This window comes from Orcinus orca, chromosome X, assembly GCF_937001465.1.
Source record: "Orcinus orca chromosome X, mOrcOrc1.1, whole genome shotgun sequence".
NCBI classification, from domain to species: domain Eukaryota; kingdom Metazoa; phylum Chordata; class Mammalia; order Artiodactyla; family Delphinidae; genus Orcinus; species Orcinus orca.
In genome coordinates, this window is record NC_064580.1 from 8642692 (window position 1) to 8663900 (window position 21209).

A 21209-nucleotide genomic window follows, 5' to 3' on the forward strand; every position below is an offset into this window, starting at 1 on the left:
CCCATTCCAACTGCAATGATCCAGGTTTGAGTGTTCATTACCCGTTTGGAGTGGTCATCTGTTGGCCATTACCAGCCTTCATTTCCCTCTTCTTATAACAGTCATAGCCCAAGTTCCCTCTGGAGAACTAACTGCTCTCCAACCTCCAGCTGGAGGGTGAGGTGTGACCTAGCCTAAGTCAATGATCATTCCACTCCCAGACTACCGTGGTTGCCTGAGCGATGAGCATGTGACTGCATTAGAAGCAATGAAAAGCTGTGAGAATTTCCCAGAGGCTTCAGAGGGACAGGATACAGGGCCTGAGGCTTGTGCCGAGACTGAAGAAACCATTCCAAGCAATGGAGAGAAAGTAAAGGGGTCTCTTGACATCACTTGAGTCCTAGGTAAAGCTGCGCCTGAAGCCACATCTGCTCTAGATTGTTCAGCTGTGTGAGCCCCCAAATTCCTTAAGCTGGCTTGAGCTTTTAGTTGAAAAGAAAGATATATCCTTGATGAGGCTTTGATACAACAGCTTGCTAACTTGTGTACTATTTCTTTCAACTTGTACATCACATTTCTCCTCTATGTGGTTGTCAGAATGCTCTGATCAAGACACTTGATCAAAACCCCTTTTGATCAAAGCCGCTTACTTGCCTCCATCTGTATTTCTCATCTTCTCCCCTAGCAGTCATCCTCACACACCCGCGACCTCAGTAGCGCTGTGCTTCTCACTCTGACCTTTCCCCACCTCATTCCTTTAATTCGTTACATAAATATTTGGTGAGTGCTTACTGAGCGCCAGGCACGGGATGCTGGGATCTAGCGGCAAACCCAGCAGACGGGAATCCATGTCTCCTTGAAGCTGACAGTGAATATGGGAAGACTGGCATGAAACAAATGAACAGAAAACATAGCATGGATCCCATGGAGAAAGGGAAAGCAAAGAAGGGCAGTGACGAATCCTGGGCCGGGGGTGCAATTTAAATAGGACTGTCAGAGAAACTGACAATTTAGCAGATGAAGGAATTGGAGAAACTCATTCCGAGCAGAAGGAAGAAAGAATTAGCAAGATGTTGAATCAGGAGCAGTTTGGAGGCCAGTGAGGTTGGAACAGAGTGAGAGGAAGAAGGGAAGCGGTAGGATGTATAGGTCAGGTAACCAAGGCCAGATGTTGTGCAGTCTTACTGCATGATAATGACTTCTGCTGTCAGTCTAAGTGGGTGGGGAGCCACCGGAAGTTTTGAGCAGAGGACTAACATGACTTGTAATCACTCTGGCTGCTGAGTTGCTAGGAGACCGTAGGGAAGCCAGGAGTGCAGATGGGGGCTGTCGATACATCCAGAAGAGAGATGATGGGGGGCCGAGCCAGCATGGTGAGCGGATGAGAAATATCCGGATCCTGGAGACAGTAGACGATAGCATTAGCTAATTGACTGGACGGAGAGGGAGAAGAGGGAGAGGGAGTGGGAGAGGAAGAAGAAGAGAGAATGACTTCAACGTTTGGGGCCTAGGCACCGGGAAGGATGGGGTTGATGTAGAGAAGCTGCAGGGTGAGGAGGGTCAAGGCTGGGGGTCAAGATTAGGGCTGTGGCTTTGGTGTAAGACTGAGAGGCCTGTGAGACATCCAAATGGAGGAAAGATCCAGTACGTGATTGGAAATAAAGATCTGGGGTTAAAGGGGAGTCCTGGGCTGAACATAGAGATTTGGGGGACACATATAGATGGTATTTAAAGCTCTGTGACCAAATGCAACGGCCTGGGAATGAGAATGGAAGGAGAAGAGAAGGGGCAGGACTTTTAGGTCCAGGCTGAGAGATTGTTCTCTTACTATATTGAATACATTAAATAAAAAGACTGCTAATTTTGACAAACAACACGACCCAACAGATACACTTGATTACATCAGTTTTTCCAAAAGTAATATTCAAAGGGTGCAAATGAGAAGAGAGAGAGAGAACTCATTAAAAACAAAATGAACACCAAAGCAAAAAATAATATAGGCCAAAAATGTATATATTGAATTTTTTAAAAAGAATCTTCCATGAGCAAATTAGGAAGACTATTTCTATTTTTGTCCAGTTGGTTTAAAATTTCCTGTGCTTAGACATGTAATACAAAGTTTTGCTCCAAGCACCAATCCATCCCCACTAAGAATAAACAACTGGACTGCACGGCCTTCAGAGCGGTGCACACGTCACAATATTAGTTCTCTGAGAGTATATGGTGTGTCTAATGCTAACTTATCAACTCAGATACATTATTAGAATAGGTTAGAGGAAGGATCATTATTGGAAAATAACTTGCCATGAAGTTTTGCAGAAATAGCATCATTTCTGCAATTCAGAGTTTTTACTCATTCAGCCAGGCTTTATTCCCAACCAATTATAATTCCTGAGGCTTATTTTCTGGAGCGTATGTGACCTTTACTTGGTAACAAATGCAAATAGAAAGGGTCAGTGCTATAAACCTATCTACAGTTTCTTTTCGAAAGACTCATGACACCGTTTTGGCTTGGAGACACTATTTACAAATAAGTGAAAAAATAGAGCTTAAAAATGTGGACCCATGTGTTGCAGGAAGAGTAGATAATATTTTCCTATGCATTATGCAAGACTGACTACAGTGTACGTAATCCATTACTTTAATTAGCTTATTTATAGCCCACTTTGATTTAAGGCAGCTTCCAAAATTCATATGATAAAACCACACTTGTTTTTGTTTTTTAATAAAGGAATGGTTCCGAAAATTGGAACCAGTGGGAAAATGAAGGTAGAGAATTTGAAATGATGCTTGGAACTGACTTTTAATATTCATACTACAGCATCCAGTGCTGTCTTCCCAATAATTCCTGTCATCTCTGTCCACGTTTGCACATTTCATTTCCTATTATTTAATAAAAATTTCAAACTACTGGCTCAGTTCAATTGGATGAGCATTCATTTTCTATTAATTTAGATACTTAATAGAGAAACTAAAGTCAGGGGAATGAGCCGAATAGAAACACCAGCTTACAGTAAGTAAGAAGAAATATCCACGCAGGCCACTGACATACGCATTCCTTTTCAGTAATTAGGATGCTGTCGAAAGAATATCTGACCAAGAATCGATAGTTCCCGAGGTCGCGTTTTGGCTCTGCTGCTTATAATTAATATAAACTTGGACACGTCGACCAGCTTCTTTAGGATTCTATTCCTGAATCTGAAAATCCGGGCATATCCTATCTGTCCCCTTTGCCTTTATGGAGATGTTATGGGGATCAAAAGGGCTAACAAATTTGAAAGTACCTGACTAGTTGCAAAGGACTTTAGAATTACAGATTTTATTGGAAATAGACAAAATAATAAGTTAAACACTTAAAATAATAAAAGCAGATAACTTGGAGATGGTCAATGTTTGTTCTGAGATTTCTTTCTTGACTAACAGCCATTGATTTCCACCTTTTATCCTGTGTGCTTGCAAAGAAACATCATTCTTCTCTTTTGCCTAACACTTCTGGTGGGTAACTAAGTTATGGGATTTCCTCTCGATATGTCTCCGTTCTTGACCACCCCTTGATTTCTAGAGTTACAGTGTACGACCTCTTGGCCCCTCAACTGCAATGGTCTTGAAGCCAGACTCTGTGTACCTTCTCCATTTTGGCTTTTTCTCCTGTGCCAGACCTCAAGTCTTTGGGCTGGTCACATCATCAGAAGGCAGGGATTATCTGACTTGACCACCTGGAACTGAGAGAGGGTCCTAAGGTTGCAGTTCTCTGTCAGCTGGCCTCCTTCACAGCTAGGCCAAGATCATATGAGCCAATCCTGGCCAAGGTACCCTAAGGGGGGGGGGTCTTATAGAAGCTTCTGGAAAAGGTTCTCCTCCATATTGACAAGAGATGCAGGAGAGAAAACATCTCTCTTTGGGACTGGATGTGATAATGGCTGCACGAGGTGCTGGAAATGACTGTGGTCTCTTGCAGCTAAAGATGGCGGACCAGAGAGAGCATAAGTGCGAGTGAGCCGCTAAAATCGTGCCCCCAGACTTCTTATTATGTGAGATAATAAATCCTGATGTTTGCCACCACCTATAGTTGATTGTTCTCCACCTTGCAGTTGAAACTCCTACCTGCATATCCACGCCCTTTCGCCCACTCACTCACTCACTCAATTTTATACGCTTCCAGAACACAGGGTAGGGTGCTGCCTTCTACGCAATGGATGCTGAATAAATGTTGCTGGAATGGCTACAAATAATAATAAAAAATAACCCAGAATTATTGGTCTTCATGGTGTACACTGGTTATGTTGCCTTTGTCTAGATGCTTCTCTCTACTTATAAGTAGTACCAATGTCAGGCTCTAGCAAAATTTCCTTGCTACTCATTTCTAGAGTTGGAAGATAAATTTCCTTCCCCAACTGAGGCGCACCAGAATTTTTCTAACAAGTTCTTAAACTACTGTTTCCATTAACAGAAAAACTCTAAAAATGAAAAGTACGACTCAATAATCAAGATTTTTTTCTTCTGGAATTTTGTATATAGTGAAATGAAAACTAAGGCGTAGGATTGTGAAAAACACATTACTTTTTTTAATCAACCAATTCTGGACATTTAAATGAAGGAACCAAACCCATCCCAAAGGTCTTCTTCCCTTACAATTTATTGTTTCTAATCAAAATCTCTACTGCGTTTCATGGCACAGGGAGATCAGCTCGGTGCTTTGTGTCCACCTAGAGGGGTGGGATAGGGAGGGTGGGAGGGAGACACAAGAGGGAGGAGAAATGGGAATATATGTATATGTATAGCTGATTCACTTTGTTATACAGCAGAAACTAACAGAACATTGTAAAGCAATTATACTCCAATAAAGATGTTAAAAAAAATCTACTGTGTTTTAGTCAACTATTTAGTAACTTTAGATAATTTCTAACGGTACCATTTATGGTTGTTTTTATCTGGAGACTCAACTCCTTCGATTTTCATATATTCCTTCAAAGGATAATGCTATCTCAAAACTCAAAAGAACTTTGGACCGTCCTGCTTCAGAGAAAAAATGTAAACACTGCACACATGAAGGAATAAAACGGTCACAATTAAAATCCACCCTACCAAATTAAAAATGAAACCTTGAATGATTGCCTAGGGTATAACTGCTACGATGTATTTTATTCCATAAACCAGAGAGAGTGAAAAATGGTTTGACTTTTCTCCCTTTACTAAGTCACCATAACAAACCACTAAGGGCATCTGAAAGAGCACTTCCCAGGACCCGATCCTACTGTACTGTACTTGGGTAGGTGTTTCACACCAGTCCACCACTTGGCACTGAACCAAGAAGAATGCTTTGCATTTAAAACTCTAACAGTCCCCAGCAGAAGTAAATGTCATTGGAAGTCATGATGATATTTTTTTTGAGCTAACAAACACACCGAGAGAAATCACTGGCTATTTATGGGAGCAAAAGCTCACACATGCGCAGGCCCAGCCTAGAACTTTTGTGTAGCTCTGGGGTGGAGGGTGGCTTAATATTATATAAGGAGGTCTCAGTGCATTTAAAGGGCCAGAATGCGTTAAGTTCAAGAAATTTTTCTCACGTGCCTGACACATGCGAGGCAGCGTTTTTGGCAGTCGGGGCGCATTATTGAACAAATATAGTCGAAGAGCCCAGGACTCGTGGAGCTGTGATGGGGGATGACTCGAGGAAGGTGAAGAGCTGCTGCCCCTCTCCACCTGCGTGTGTCACCTACAGTGCAAGCATTCTGTCACTACAGACAGGGACAAGGTGAGCAGGCTCTCACAGCCATCTGCTGGCCTGGACATCAAGCGGGTCGGTGTTATGATCAGTCCAGAGGGATTAATGCTGTTGAAGGTCCCCTTTCCGCGCCATTTTCAAACTGGTTAAAATACTCTCCCCCGCCCACCCCCAGCCAAATGAATTCCATATCTGAGACGTCACATTAAAGCACCTCATCTTTTGTGAGGGGAGGCATCACACCGTAGAAATAATTCACTCAGTTGCCGCATCACTTAGGCGAACGACCCTGGCTTGCTCCTGGTGCAATGGTGGTGCAGTTGCGAATGAGCTGATGATGGACATAATGACTAGCCGGACCCCTGGCACACAGACAGTGGTTATTTTAAAAGCAGTGGTTATATAAAAAGGGAAATGGAAATCGTATATAATTATCTGGATGGGGGTGGTCTCTTGTTCGATGCCCTGGATTACTGCTTGATTCCTTTTGACTTGGCACGTGAGAGAAGTTTTAAGAAAATGTAATTTGTGCCGGGAAAGAAGAGAACACAGAGCAAAGCCTGGCTTCTGAGCTTGGAGCCCTCATCACAGCCTCTGACCCTTGCTCCCAGTACTTCTCATTCGAAATTTCCCACGTGCGCTGTGCTGATCCCCAGCTCAGGCTGACCAATCAGCAGGGTGGGAACGCGCTGGCGTTCCCACGCCTCCACAGCAGGCACTTTCCATCAGCCCACAAGGGCGGTGCCTTCTCCTCTTTCCCTCTCTCCAAAAAAGAAGGCCTAGTAGTATCAGCCCTGAGACCGAGCTGACTGTTTTCTCCACTCCGCTCTGAAGCTCTTAGTAATTCTGAGAGCCACGATGCATTTTCTCTGGCATTTCCGACATCAATTACAGAAGCCACAACTTTCACAACAATTAATGTGTTCATGATTGAGTCGGTGAACGCTTTCTGCCTCATGGTGATAACACTGACCATTTCTACGTATGCATGATTCTTCTCTTTTATTTCCAGTGTTCCCAGAGAGAGCATCACTTTATGTTTTCCAATTTTTAGATAGTTGTTGATATCAGAAATGGACGGTCTGATTTACAGTTTGGGGGAATCTAAGGAGTATGGGCAGCAAACCCAAAACAAACAAACAAACAACAAAAATGCATTTTTCTCTAGCAATGCATTATCGCAGTGTGTTTTTGTAACAAATACTTACCGAGCACCCATTTCCTGCCAAGTACTTTCTGGGTGCTGTTGCTATCAGTGAATAAAACAAAAATCCCTGCCTTCATAAAGTTTGCATTCTATTAGGTTTCAACAAGCATAATAAATAAATATACAGTGAGCTGAAGGTGATAAGCGCTAGAGCTAAAAGAAAGAGAAGAACAAAGGCTAGGAGTATATATGTGTGGGAGTAGGTCGCAGTGTTACACAGCGTGGTGAGGGTAGGTTTTACTGCGAAGGTGACACCGGGAGGTGCTTTGATAGGGCAGGCACCTGATCAATTTCTTACAATAATAGCAGTGATCTCTCTCTCTCTCTCTCTCTTTTTGGAGCCCCTAGTATATGTCAGTTCCTGTCCTAAGTGCCTTAGGATGTCATTTCTAATTCTCAAAATGATCCTGTAAAGCTTCATCTCATTTTTGTTTTCAACAGAAAAAATGAAGACTTAGGGAAGGTAAGCATAGGGCCAAGATCATGTAGCAGATACATGGCTGAGCAGAGATTTGAATTCTGGGAGCTGATTCCAAAGCTCACGGTCTTCCCACCATCTTGGGAGTTTCCCAAGATGTGGTTAGGAAACTATCAGAATGCCCTGGAGGTATTCATTAGAAAGTGCACCATTCTGAGCCCCAGCTCAGTGCTACTACGTTTGATTCTCTAGAGTGCAGCCCAGGAATCTGAATGTCTGACAAATTTTTCTTGCAACTGTTGCATGTTCAAGTTGGTGAACCGCGGTTATGATCTGCTGCCTTGGTCTCTTGCTAGAGTGATCATGATGGCTGTTATCATGACCTTTTTCCAGCTCTAGGATTTCTAACCCAGTGCCTGAAAAGCAAACAACCGGTAAAAAGACTGTCCTAGCCACACTCTCGAACTGTGTGTCAGCCTCTAAATCTGGTTATCTTTTCTGTATTATGGGACCAAGCCAGGTTCTTTTCTGTCCTTTCCCATTAACTCGGATACTGGCCACTTGGGAGAGGCAGTCCAACATGAGGAAATGAAGGACATTATAACACTCAGAACAAGCTTTGGGTCCCTGCCAGGCCTCTGTGGCATCAGTTCTTCAATGGAATCGCTGCTTCTAGGATGCATTCTGCCTTCAAGGACAAACTCACAGCCACCTTTTCTAACAAGTTTCCCTTTCTGATGCCAATGGGAAGCGATGCCTCCCTCTCTCAGCTTGTAAACCCTTCCAAGGACTGTGAAACAGCACAATTGCTAACCACCTTTAACCATCAGGTCCTGTCTAGCTTCATCCTTCCTTGTTTGGAATTACTGTGCTAATTCTGAAAGCTTCTTAAAACAAAACAAAATGAAACAGCTATCTACATGATTGAATTTTTGTCCATCCACACAGACCCACTTTGCCAACCAGCCACCAGCTTTGGTATAACAAATTAGATTCTGAAATGCCAAATATGCCAAAAGAATCTACAAAGTGATGTGATTAATTAAAAAAAAGAGATGAAGCTAGGTCTAGGGCATAGAACCATGCAGATTTTAGAACTAGAAGGGATCTTGGTTACCATTCTAACCTAGTCCTTTGATAACTAAAGAAATGGAAATCTAAGAAGATGAGGTCACACAGCTAATGTATAGTAAAGATAGGACTATAGCAAAGTTTTCTGGTTCCAGAGCCAGTTTTCTTTTCTTTTTTCTTTTTTTCAAACAAGTTGTGAAAGAACCAGAATACATGTAGGATAGGAGACATTTTCTTTTTTTTTTTTTTGCGGTAGGCGGGCCTCTCACTGTTGTGGCCTCTCCCGTTGCGGAGCACAGGCTCCGGACGCGCAGGCTCAGCGGCCATGGCTCACGGGCCCAGCCGCTCCGCGGCATGTGGGATCTTCCCGGACCGGGGTGCGAACCCGCGTCCCCTACATCGGCAGGCGGACTCTCAACCACTGCGCCACCAGGGAAGCCCCCAGTTTTCTTTTTATTGACACAGGCTTGGGATCTTTGTCCTACCTCTCCTCCTACTTCCTTGTCCCTTTCCTCAACACATAATTCTCATAATCTGTCTAAGGAGATCAAGAATGCTTACGTTAATGGTTAACTTACTCTGAGAAAGGTATCCTTAATTCCTCCATGCCTAAACCTTTTCACAAGTATAAGGAGTAAGGATTAGTAATATGGAAATCATACGTCACAGAGCTACCACTGAGTCATTCATTAATTCGACCAATATTTCTTGTGTTTCTACCATGTACCAGGCATAGGGGTAATGCAGTAAAGAAAGTTAGGTGGGGCTTCCCTGGTGGCGCAGTGGTTGAGAATCTGCCTGCCAATGCAGGGGACACGGGTTCGAGCCCTGGTCTGGGAGGATCCCACATGCCGCGGAGCAACTGGGCCCGTGAGCCATGGCCGCTGAGCCTGCGCGTCTGGAGCCTGTGCTCCGCAACAAGAGAGGCCGCGATAGTGAGAGGCCCGCGCACCGCGATGAAGAGGGGCCCCCGCTCGCCACAACTAGAGAAAGCCCTCGCACAGAAACAAAGACCCAACAAAGAAAGAAAGAGAGAAAAGAAAGGAAAGGAAAGGAAAGGAAAGGAAAGGAAAGGAAAGGAAAGGAAAGGAAAGGAAAGGAAAGGAAAGGAAGAAAGGAAGAAGGAAAGAAAGAAAGAAAGAAAGAAAGAAAGAAAGAAAGAAAGAAAGAAAGAAAGAAAGAAAGAAAGAAAGAAAGAAAGTTAGGTGGAAATGAGCAAAAATTCACCCTGTCAGGGAGCTCGCATTCTAATGGGGAAACACAAACAAGAGAAATTAGTAAAACCCTTATTGGTAATGGTAACTGCTAAGAAGAAGAGGCAGGGAAAGGGAATAGGAAGTGAGGATGTGTGTGTATGGTGGTGGTGTGGTAGGGGGCTGGATTTTAGACAAGGTGAGCAGGGAAGGCCTCGCTGACAAGTATAGATCACAACTGGGGAACACAAATAAGCTATTACCCAAGAGAATCTCGGTGTCGGTCTCTACAGGGAATGGCAAACAAAGATCAGATGTGGAAAACGCTGGAAAAGATGGAGTATTGATGTTCTTCTGCTGTTCTTAATAATCCAGGCAGCAGGAACTGGAAGGAGAGGAATGGCACAGCTCAAACGGCAGCAACTGGACTTTCAAGGAGGCCAGGAAGAGATGCGTTAGTGTCTGAGGTGGAAAGAAACGCCTGATGGTTTGGTTTCACGTAAAGAACTCTGCTTAGAATACAGAATTTAGAGAATGCAATTAAGATTGACAAGACGTATTATTTTGTCTTAAAAAAGAATCTAGAGAGCATGTAGTATGCCAAGACTACTTGGCAAGATGATACACGACTTAAAACTTGATGAAAATGTTGAAAAATTCAGACATCTGATTCATCCAAATATGTAATTAATCACGAGGATTGTGGCTGAAGGGTGAAATTTATATAGAGTTCATGAAAATTTCCACTTTTTTTTGAGAGCTTACTGCATGCAACACATGGGCAGTGCCTCGGATACTCAAAGAGGAGCAGGACACCATTCTACCTCAGTGAACTTTTCATTGTGGAAACCCATTTTCACTTCCTCCTGGGCGTCCAGCAGGAATACATTTCTCAGCTTCCCTTGCAGTTAAGTGTGGCTTGTGGCAGAGCTCTGGCCAATGGGGTTGGAGTGGGCACGATGGACGTCCCTTTTGGTTCGGCCCATAAAGGCCTAGGGGATTGAGGAGTCACAATATGCAGGAGCTGGGGTCCCTAAATCGCCACCTGGAACGCTGTCCGCTAAACATCTGACTAACTTTATGTGAATAAGATACTTATGTCTGTTGTGCTGAAGTACTAAGATCTGAGCCAACTTGTGTTGCCCAACTAATACAATTATTAATTAACATTTGCATAGAATTTTGCAGTTTGCAGAATGCTTTTGCATATCAAATGATTCTGGGAACCATCCCAGGAAACGGGTCAGATTTTAATTTTTTCCCATTTCACAAAAGCTGAAATTGATGCTTATGGAATATTGAATTACTTGGTCATGATCACAAAGGTGAGACAGAGAGGGCAAATATTCGAAACTACTGGCTCTCAAATGCACAAAAAATAACTGATATAAGACAAGGATGGAAATAAATCTAATGCAAGGCATTTGATAAATATAGACAAAATATTAAGGAAATTCAAAAGAGGGAACTACCATACTTGGTTGAAGAAGCCACAAAAGGCTCTAGTGGAATAGGTAAGATTTATGGCGAGCATTTGTAAATTCAAAAGAGAAACGGGAGAAGAATCATGGAGAAAGTTCCTGTAAATTTTGACATGCAATACGAGTGGTGAATAGACGTAGAAGAGAGTTGGCATTTGTTCTAATGATCCGAGGGAAGTTGGAGCAAGCAATGCAGTTTTTTGAAGGAAAACAGGAACTGGTAATTCAATACAAATCAAAAAAGTATTTACTGAGTGCCTGTCAGATGGAGGGCCTTCCAAAAGTGTACAGAGGATACAGAGAGGAGATAACAAGGGCACAGCCTGTGTTTTAAACACGCTTATGATCTACTAGGGGAAATAGTCAAAAATGACTTCAACACAATGTTGGATACGGTAAACATCAATAGGAACAGTAACAGGGTTCAAGGGACAGAGAAGTGACACGGCAAGGTGACGCAAGAAGGACAAAGGAAAGACAGGTAAAGCTTCGTGCAGGACACAAAACGTCCAGATTGACCTTGGAGGAGGTGCTACTGCTGAGGATGGTTAGAAATACATGAATTCACGAGGGCCACGTAGAGTTCCAAAAAGAAGAGTTTTATCAGTTTGGGGGGCAAGGACACTGCTATACAAAGAATTAAATGATTCCAAAACATGACCATTGTTTAGGGGACAACAAAATGAAATGTATAATTTGGATATGTTTGTTTAAACATGGAATCACAAACTTACACTGACATCATAGGTATGTAAATCTCTATTAACTGCCTGGCTTCCAGTGAATTCAGCTAATGACCAGCACTATGGACCTAAGTTGTGCTGTGCCTGAGTTTCCTTATGCCACCACGAGGCAATCAACAGGCAGTTGACTGAGATGTCTTGCCAAAGAAGGGCCACTTACCATGAACAGGGCTTCATAATTTTCAATCATTTTCTGCACCACGGCAATGATGGCTGTGCTCTCTTCAGCCCGGGCTGAACTCTGGACCGAGAATTCCTTGTCTGACGACTTCTGCTTGTGCAGCAGGTTGGGTCCAAATATGGTGGCCAAGTTTAGAGATGTCATTTTGTTCCCAGTGACCTATAGAAGCAGAGGACACAAGGACTGCTGTGATTTTTGCTTTTCAAAATGCCAGGTGGTTCAATAATCAATATAACCTTTTGACTTTCTCTCTTTTTTTTTTCTGCAAGGGCTACATCATCTCTGTCAGAATCCATGAAAAGCATCATCATTTTCCTTTTGCTTCATAGCTTGAATTGAAGCTCAAAGCTCAGTGCTCATCTCAATAGCATACTGAGTAAAATTTTATAACTGTTACTTTTGTGAAACTGGTACTATATAAAATTTCTATCCTGTCTGCTCTTCAAAAATATTGATGTCCATCCATCCAACTGACCATCTTATCCATCCCCCTGTCTATCCTTCATCCATCAACCCATCACCTCTCTATTAATCCATCCACTCGGCACCTACCATAGGCTAGGCATTTTTCATGGATTCTGATTATTCTAAAGTTTTTCCAACAATGATCACAAACCAGCCCTTATTTTAAAGGGTTCACGTTCTAGAGGATAAAGAAAATGATCAATTACAAGCATTGAGTACAAAGTATGAAACTATCAACTCTGGAGGCCCCAGGGACACTCCAAAGAGGTGGCAATATTTGCACAAAACCCTGAAGGAGAGTAGTTTGCTGGGCTGAAAAGCAGAGGAGCTGGCACAGCGGGCACCTTCACAGTGGTGAGAACACGATATGCAAAGACAGAAACATGTAAGCTACGCCAAGGCCTGCCAGGAAACTCAGCATGGCAGAAGGTCTTGCAGGAAAGGCTGGCGAGGGCCAGGTGAAAGTCATTGTTACATGTCCCCTGTGGGGCTAAACTACTCCTGGTTGAGAACCACTGGCCTAGGCCAATTTTTATCTCTTGTTGAAATGAGTTGAAAATCTACGAGTGCCCAGAAAGGCATGGGGACTGTGGCTGCTTGGTGAGGATCCTTCGCCTGGGACGACCTGCACAGCCTTCAAGAGGCAGCTGGATACACAGCATAAAATTCCTGACTCACAGGTGAGACGAAGCCTCCTGAGTCCCGACCTTGCCCCGTGGAGCCCTGAGCTGGTGGCTACCCAGCCCTGCATGGCACATGGGGTGTGTTATTTTTAGAAGGCGAGGCTGTGTTCAGGTTTGCTGCCAAGTGAAATGATTTCATGTGGTAAACACTGGGAATTTTCAAGAAAGTGCCCTTAATGTACGACTGTTCAGTTACGTTTTTCCTTTGTTTCATTTCACTGATACAAAACTTGACAAGTTTGCATGTTATGTTTCATTTCTCTTCCTGGAACTTCATGGCTGAGGATAAAATCAAATATGCACCATTTTCAAATTCATCCCTTTAGAACTCAGAGGCATTTGGAGAGCCTCCCCTTCCCCTCTTAAAGGAATATCAGGGCTTTCTCATTTTTTTAAAAAAACATGTCAAATGGAAGATTCTGTTTTCTTTGAAAAGCATGTTTAGTACAAGGACAGTCCAGAACACCGCTTCCGCTCTCCTTCTCCTGTTGCTATTCCGGGAATGCAATACAATCCCTCTGTAAAACTGCACAGAGACGCCAGCTGCAGACCACGCTGCTGTGGTGTGTTAACACCTTTTTGCTTCATTTTGGTTTTATTTTATTGTGTTTTAATCTGGAAAGGAGACTTGCTCACAGACGGCTTCTACCCTTACCCCTCAGGTTTCAGCATATCTATCATCTATCTATCTATCTATCATCTCTCTATCTATCATCTCTCTATCTATCATCTCTCTATCTATCATCTATCTCTACGACTGCCCAAGAGCGCACAACACAATGTGTACTTGGGCTTGGTTCATTATTTAATTGTCAGCCAGTGTTATGTTTCCAAACGTTATCAGGAAAACATTTATCTCTACTAAATAAGCATCCTAGATCATTTTCGATCCGAATATGAAGAGCTCACATTTATTGATATTAAAAGTTTAGCATGTAGATGGGGGAGGGACAGATTGGGAATTTGAGACTAGCAGATGCAAACGATTATACAGGGAATGGATAAACAACAAGGTTCTACTGTAGAGCACAGGGAACCATATTTAATGTCCTGGGATAAGCCATAATGGAAAAGAATATGAAAAAGAATATATACGTATATATACACATATATAACTGAAATTAACACAACATTGTAAACGAGCTATACTTCAATAAAATAAAATTTTTTTTTAAAGTTTAGCATGTAGAGTCACTGGGCTAGAGGCTTTCCACAGGCTGTCTCAATTCCCTCTCACTATATGCTTCCGAAGCCGCTGCTGCTGTCGTCCTTACTTTACAGACGAGGGAAGTGGTGCCCAGAGCCGGGCTCCAGGCAGCCCCCCGCCGCTCACTCGTGCTGGCAGAGCCGGCATAGCGGGGATGTGGGAAAACTGGCTCCAAAGCCGGGCCGGCACCAGGGTGAGGGGAGGCACGGGTCCTGCTACAGTTCCAAAGCCGAACTCCCACTCGTTAGAGGCATGCACCTCAACAAAGGTCAGTAATCCCGGCCTTGTGTCAGTGGTTCATAACTTCTTTTTTGCCTCATAGACTCTTTGAAGAACTGGAGGCCAGCTATGGACTCTCTCTCCAAAAAAAGTGTACATTCACACCACATATTCCATGCCATGCTGGGGGGTTCTTAGACACCCTGAAAAACCACTGCTCAAGAGGTTTCAATGATGTCCCTGCAATAGTCTTTCTAGAGGAAATGAAACCTTTCTTACATTTGGGAATTTCTCTTTTCCCCTAAGGAGCAAAGCAAATAGCAAACTAAAAAAAAAAATTTTAAAAAAAAGGAATAAAACAAACCAAACACAAGATAGCAAAAGCAGTCAATAAAATACCACTATTTTCCCCTCCAAAGGCACTCATTGACCAGCCAATAATTTTTCTCAATGTCTTTCTTTTAGACATCTTTAAGTTAGTGATGCATTGAAGTTTAAGCACCTATTAGAAAAGAAATATTACATTCATTTTATAGAGGAGGAATCTCAGACCTTCCCCTACCCCAACTCTGTTTTCCTTCCTCTTCCTCTATTTTACAAAAACCAGGTCACATAGCAAGGTGCTGGCAGAGCCTGGGTGAGCCTCCAAGCTCCTTGACACTCTGATTCAGTTTTCTTCCTGTTGCAGCCCATAATAACTACCCAACGGATAGGTAAGACATCTAGCACAAACTAACAAATAGGTAAGAGAGAAACTTGAAAAATTCTTCGTTTCTTGATTATATTTTACAATTGAATTTTTGTCTCACTCCAATTCTTTACCTGCTCATGCCAAGCCAACTTAAAAAATCGTGAGCAAAAAACCTCTCTGCCGTTCCTCTCCCTCCCCTTTTCACTTCTACCAGAAGGGGTTTTCAGCTAATTCCCATCCCTATGCCATGCTTATGTGGTCCACTTACTCAATCCCTACACACCCTTTGATATGTAGTTTAAATTCAATCTCCCGCACAAAGCCATTCCTAACTTTTCTGCTCCACGTTCAGCACTTCTCTGAAGTTCTGCAGTGACTCTGCGTTGTGTCCTCTAATTCTATATTTGCCTTGTGTTTTTACCCCCTCCTGGGAACGGTAGTTAGAAAATTCCTGAACAATGTTCACTGGTTTAGAGGAACAGAGAGTAGGCGCTCAGAACTTACGTGATTCAAATACCAAGGCCATTCTTACATGGAAACGTTTATAATGTGAATTGCTGTTTTTCCATATTGCTATTCCTACAAAACCTTCCTAACTCACCCTCTTCCTGTCTCTAAGCAATCTAAAACACGGATTATAGCACCTTAGTTGAATCCTTCCGAAGATTCATGGCTTAAAAGAATCAGTCCTTGCCCTGACAAAGGCATTCAGTACTCTGGGAACATAGTCCAATTTCCCCTCAGACCTCATCAGTACTTTCCCACACTGCAGCCTTAACTCTAGTCCAAGACGGCTGTGTGAATTACTTGCTTTCCTGTAACTTCTAACCATTTCACGGAAGCAGCGCTCTCCTCATATTTCCTCTGTTGCTTTAATTTTTGGTTACTAGCCCTTCATTTCGATTCAAGGTTTAGGTCAAGGATGTCTAGAAACCCTTGTCATCTCCTGCCTCCCGTACAACTTTGCTGTTACCAGAATATTTTTATACTCCTTGTAATAAACTAGTTTTCTCAATGACTGTGCAGTGCCAGTTGAAGAAATTTTATCTCCAAAGTTCAGATAAGGAAACCCAGGTTTAGGAAGATTAATACATTTGTCCAAGAACACATGATCAGTGAGATGTAAAGCTAACAAGTGTTCTCAACCAGGGGTGATTTTGAGCTTCCCCTCCTTCCCGGGGAAACCTGGCAATGTTTAGAGACACTTTCAGCTGTCACAACTGGGGCAGCATCACGGGCCGGGGGGAGCTGTTACTGGCATCAAGTGAGTAGAGGCCAGAGATGCTGTTAAGCATCCCACAATGCACAGGGCACCCACACAGCACAGAATTACCTGGTCCCAAGGGTCAATCGTATGGAGGCCGGGAAACTGTGAGCTAGACCCCCAGCAGAGCTCTTTTTTCCTACTTGCTATTCTATATTTCTGTTCTCCGTAAATCAGAGTGGTTTGGGTTTGAGGCACAGCTAGGACTTTGCTAGTCAAGGGACCGAACCGACTACTAGTCAATATGACACTTTTGTGTGAATTAGAAAAAGGAGCCCTTCCTCAAGATATTTTACTGCCACCTGCTGGCATATTGTCCTAATATCTCTGCAAATCTGCATTGACTGTGGGGGACCTGGCACCTCGCCCAGGGTCACGAATGCACGACTTGCACTAGCGTTAAGTGGAGGCTCCCTGGGGAACGCTGGGTAAGTTACATAACCCCTCCAGCCCTCGGTTTCCACCGCGGAAACACAGGGATGACGACCTCTCTCTTGCTCCATGGAGGATTAGCTATAATATATGTATAAAGGCCCAAGCACACGGCCGGCACATGGTAGGAGAGACGTGAATGGCACCTAGCTGGTACCTATCCAAGAATATTTTCTCCTCTTTGCCACAGGCAATGCAGTCCTGTTCAGCATGTGGACCGAAAGCATGTCTGCAAATGATTTCAAAAAGACACGAGTGAGTTCAACTGGACATTTTGCTTTCCTCAATGCCTTCTTAATCACCTAAGACCCGACTTTCTTCTCACATAGTACTTAAGAAACGTCAGAGAGGCAACCGACATACCTAGGAAGCCAGACAGGGCTCTGTCTTGACCCAATGATTAGGCAGATGATTCTACAGCTTCCCTTATATCTATAGTCAATCAAGGCTGACACCCAGACGGGTAATATAACTACTTAACAATTATGAGAATTACAGTATATGCTTTGAAGAGCTGTGTCTGCTGAAAGAAGGTGGCAGTGCTATATTATGAAACCTGAAGCCAGCAGAGGTTTCACTAATAACTGCTATAGAGAGAAATGGATAACTCAGGAAGGTTCCATTCTCACACTGATAGGGAGGGTGAGGATAAGAAAGGGAGAACTGCCTTTCTGAAAAAAAATACATATGACCATGGCCTTTGGGAAAGAAATCTGACAAACACAGAAATGAATCCACAACACAGCTGTGTTCTGCTTAACAGGATTTAAAATAAAAGCTTCTGGGATAAGTAAGCTTGGAATGCCCTTGCCGCCTTCTTGTTGATTTACAATGCATGTCAACATATTAAAGGGTCTGAGCTCCTGGGGAATCCAAGGTCAGGGAGAAGTATGACGGCATGATTTCAAGAAGGGAAACAGGTCTCTTGTTAAGGCAAAGATTAAATAGGCTGCTTGCTAGCAGGTCACTTAAAATTGTCCAAGGGAGAAACTGGAAAACACCTTGAAGCACAGGAGTATGACCAAAGAGAACCAGAGCCCAAGACCTCAGATGGGGGGCCAGGTCCAACAAGAACATCCCAAAAGGGTCCAGAGGACTGTGCAGAACCTGTCTTTAGCAGTTGGCACCATGTGGCATTGAGGTACATGGCAACAGTCAATAGATCTGACTTTTCAGTTCTTTCTGCACCTGGTTTTGAAGCAGGATCCACCCTCCATCGCACTGAGCCAGTCCCTGTTTTGGGGGGAGGGTTGAAGGAGAGAAAGCACCTCTAAGATGGAAGATCCTAGACGTCTAGCCATAAGGCACATGGACGCTCCAGAATGAAATGGAAGAATGAAGAGGTGACACCGTGTTTGGGCTTCAAGGTAAAGAAGCAGATCAAGTGAGTTACAAGGACACCATCTCCCCCCGCCTCCATTACTCCATTTTTCTCATGCTTGTAAGCACCTCTGTAGCTCACGTTCGTCTCCTTCACACAAATGGAAATTCAGGGTCTTGAGTAAAGCATCATCATGGAAAATGACAGCCTCAGTTGGAAGCATCCTTGAAACATACAAGGAAGTTAATGGCCAATGCGCTCTTAGGAACGGTCCCTCCAGACGGGGGGGGGGGGGGGAAGCCTGCATTAGTTCTCTTCCTACATAGACACATAGGCCAGGAAAGGGAAGCTTCATTTTCTCCAGGTGAAACATCTGACCAAATTGGTAGCGCTCCTTTTTTTTTTTTTTTAAAGTTGAAGTATAGTTGATTTACAATATTGCATTAGTTTCAGGTATATAGCATAGTGATTCAGTATTTTTACAGATTATATCCCAGTATAGGTTATTACAAGACAGTGGGTATAATTCCCTGTGCTACACGCTATATCCTTGTTGCTTATCTACTTTATGTATAGTAGTTTGTATCCGTTAATCCCACTTCCCGAATTCATCCCTCCCCGCATCTGTCTCCCGTTTGGTAACCGCACGTTTGTTTTCTATGTCTGTGAGCCTGTTTCTGTTTTGCATAGACATCCATTTGTATTATTTTTTAGCTCTCCCTTTTAAAACAGGAAAAAGGAAGAACCAGAGCATCTGTTGCGGTGGCGGTGGGGTGCGCACCTCTTGCCCGTCTTTGCTGACATTGTCCTCGGCGTGCCTGGCCACGATGGAGAGGAACTGCAGCAGCCGGTGGAGCGTGTCGCAGTTGCAGGGAGGTAGAAGGTAGATGAGGAGCTGCAAGGTGCCCAGCTGTTCCTCAGGCTCCAACACTAAGCAAGGCAAAGAGAGGCGCTCCGAGTGAGTCAAAGGGGGACGTCATGCCCTTCACGCTCAACTGCCTTCAGAAAGGGATTAGCACGGCAAGTCACATTTCATTCCTTCACCCACTCTCCCATTGCTTTAGCAATTTAACAGTAAGGTTCTATGAGGGATAGAAAGATGAATTCGACCTGGGGAAATGTACCATCCAGAGAAATCCTTGTAATCCAGGTTAGGAGGGTAACTCCACGTCCCTTACTTTCTTCTCCCTCTTTCCCCTGGTATAAATCGTCACATACTTTATGGATGACAGTCTTTCATGGTAGTTAACTATTTGCTAACAGTGACTGAGAACCTGTGAATGTTCTTAAATTTGAGTTTAGAAGACATTTGAGGCCCTTGTCTGTTGAGCAATGTATGAGGTAGACTTTTTGTTGGCGATAACCAAGACACGGCCCAATGTCAGTGTCTTCTCTCTCTTTTGTGAGCCTATCTTAACTGCAGCATGGATGAAGAAATTCACGGAGGCTGAAACAGTTCTGGTGGTTCCTCCTCCCTCTCCCCGTCCTTTTCCCGTGTGGGATCTGTGTCTCTAGCCCTGAAGCAGCCACATTGAAAGTAGTGACACTGGGCGATGCCATCCCGCTTTCCCTGGAATGTTTCCTGCCCCCCCAGCTTTCTCACTCTAGGTTCCAGGAATGCAAACTCATTTTTAGGCCCAGACTCAATGTGAACTCTCTCTGTTCCTCCAAAGCATCAATTTATAGCAATTTCTACTATCCTAGAGTCGTTTGAAGGCATCCCAAATTTTTCTTGGCTACTTCCATTTGTTTTATTGCAACTTTCTACTTGCTAATTCTCCCCAGGGTAAATCTCAGAAAATTGCCCAAATAGCCCGCTCATTAGAGACTGATAAATAAGGGCAAAAAAAAAGCTATTAGAAAACACATGCATAAGGTTTTGATGAATGAGTGGGACATCCCAGTAACCCAGGAACACATTCCTGCAAATGGCTGCATTACGCACAGAGAGTATTGATGAAAGCTGTGTACAGCTCCCTGGTGAGAAGGGGGTCCGGCATGTCCCTCAGGAACTCCTTCAACAAGGCAGCCACGTCATGAACGCTGTGCTCTTCCTCCAGGGACACGTCAACCCCACGGTCAAATTCCTCACGTAACTGGAAAGACAACGGTTCAAGTGGCAGTCTCAGAACACCATATGTCAATGTTCAGCGCCCAGCAAAAGAAGTGCTATGACATGCAGCATCTGGTGTTAAGTTTACCCAGACCCCAAGAAGGAGGAGCAAACAACATGTCACCTTGATCTACAAAGTCTATGCAAACCCAGCCATGAATATATATATATATATATATATATATATATATATGAAATGAATTAAATAAAAGTATCTGTGCGTTTACTGTTAATGATGCAGGCAGAAGGGCTTGATAACGACATCCACAAGGTTGGGAGGAAGAGCTAAGGGGTTAGGTCAATTCTAACTGTGGGAGGGAGGAATTAATCTATTATACAGTGGTTTTGCATGTCAGCAAATTTACCATGTTGGAATTTTGACATTTTCCAGAAATACTCGACAAGAAAGCAAAGAGATATTTCTGCAAACAATGAAATTAAAAACCCTGCTAGGGGCTTCCCTGGTGGCGCAGTGGTTGAGAGTCCGCCTGCCGATGCAGGGGACGCGGGTTCGTGCCCCGGTCCGGGAAGATCCCACATGCCGCGGAGCGGCTGGGCCCGTGAGCCATGGCCGCTGAGCCTGCGCGTCCGGAGCCTGTGCTCCGCAACGGGAGAGGCCACAACAGTGAGAGGCCCACGTACCACAAAAAACCCCAAAAAACAAAAACAAAAAAACCCCCCAAAAAACCCTGATAAACCATTTGTGACTAAGCCTTGAAAGATGACAAGAACGAAATAAAATCTGCCTTAGATTTGTCAAAGTAGCCTTATTAACATTTTCCAAGAAGATTTCCTGCTTTCATCATTATACTC

General features: G+C 43.6%; 1 protein-coding gene across 3 annotated transcripts in view; it reads right to left on the reverse strand.

The window, feature by feature from the left end:
* The window catches only part of ARHGAP6 (Rho GTPase activating protein 6), a 267749-nt gene that overhangs the window by 17392 nt on the left and 229148 nt on the right, over positions 1-21209 (reverse strand). For all 3 annotated transcript variants that reach the window (XM_033420190.2, XM_049704919.1, XM_033420191.2), the window contains exons 7-9: positions 20229-20379; positions 19065-19213; positions 11981-12160 (exon numbers count right to left, since the gene is read on the reverse strand). In XM_033420190.2, coding sequence (XP_033276081.1) covers positions 11981-12160; positions 19065-19213; positions 20229-20379 — 480 coding nt within the window. The remainder of the gene's footprint in view (positions 1-11980; positions 12161-19064; positions 19214-20228; positions 20380-21209) is intronic.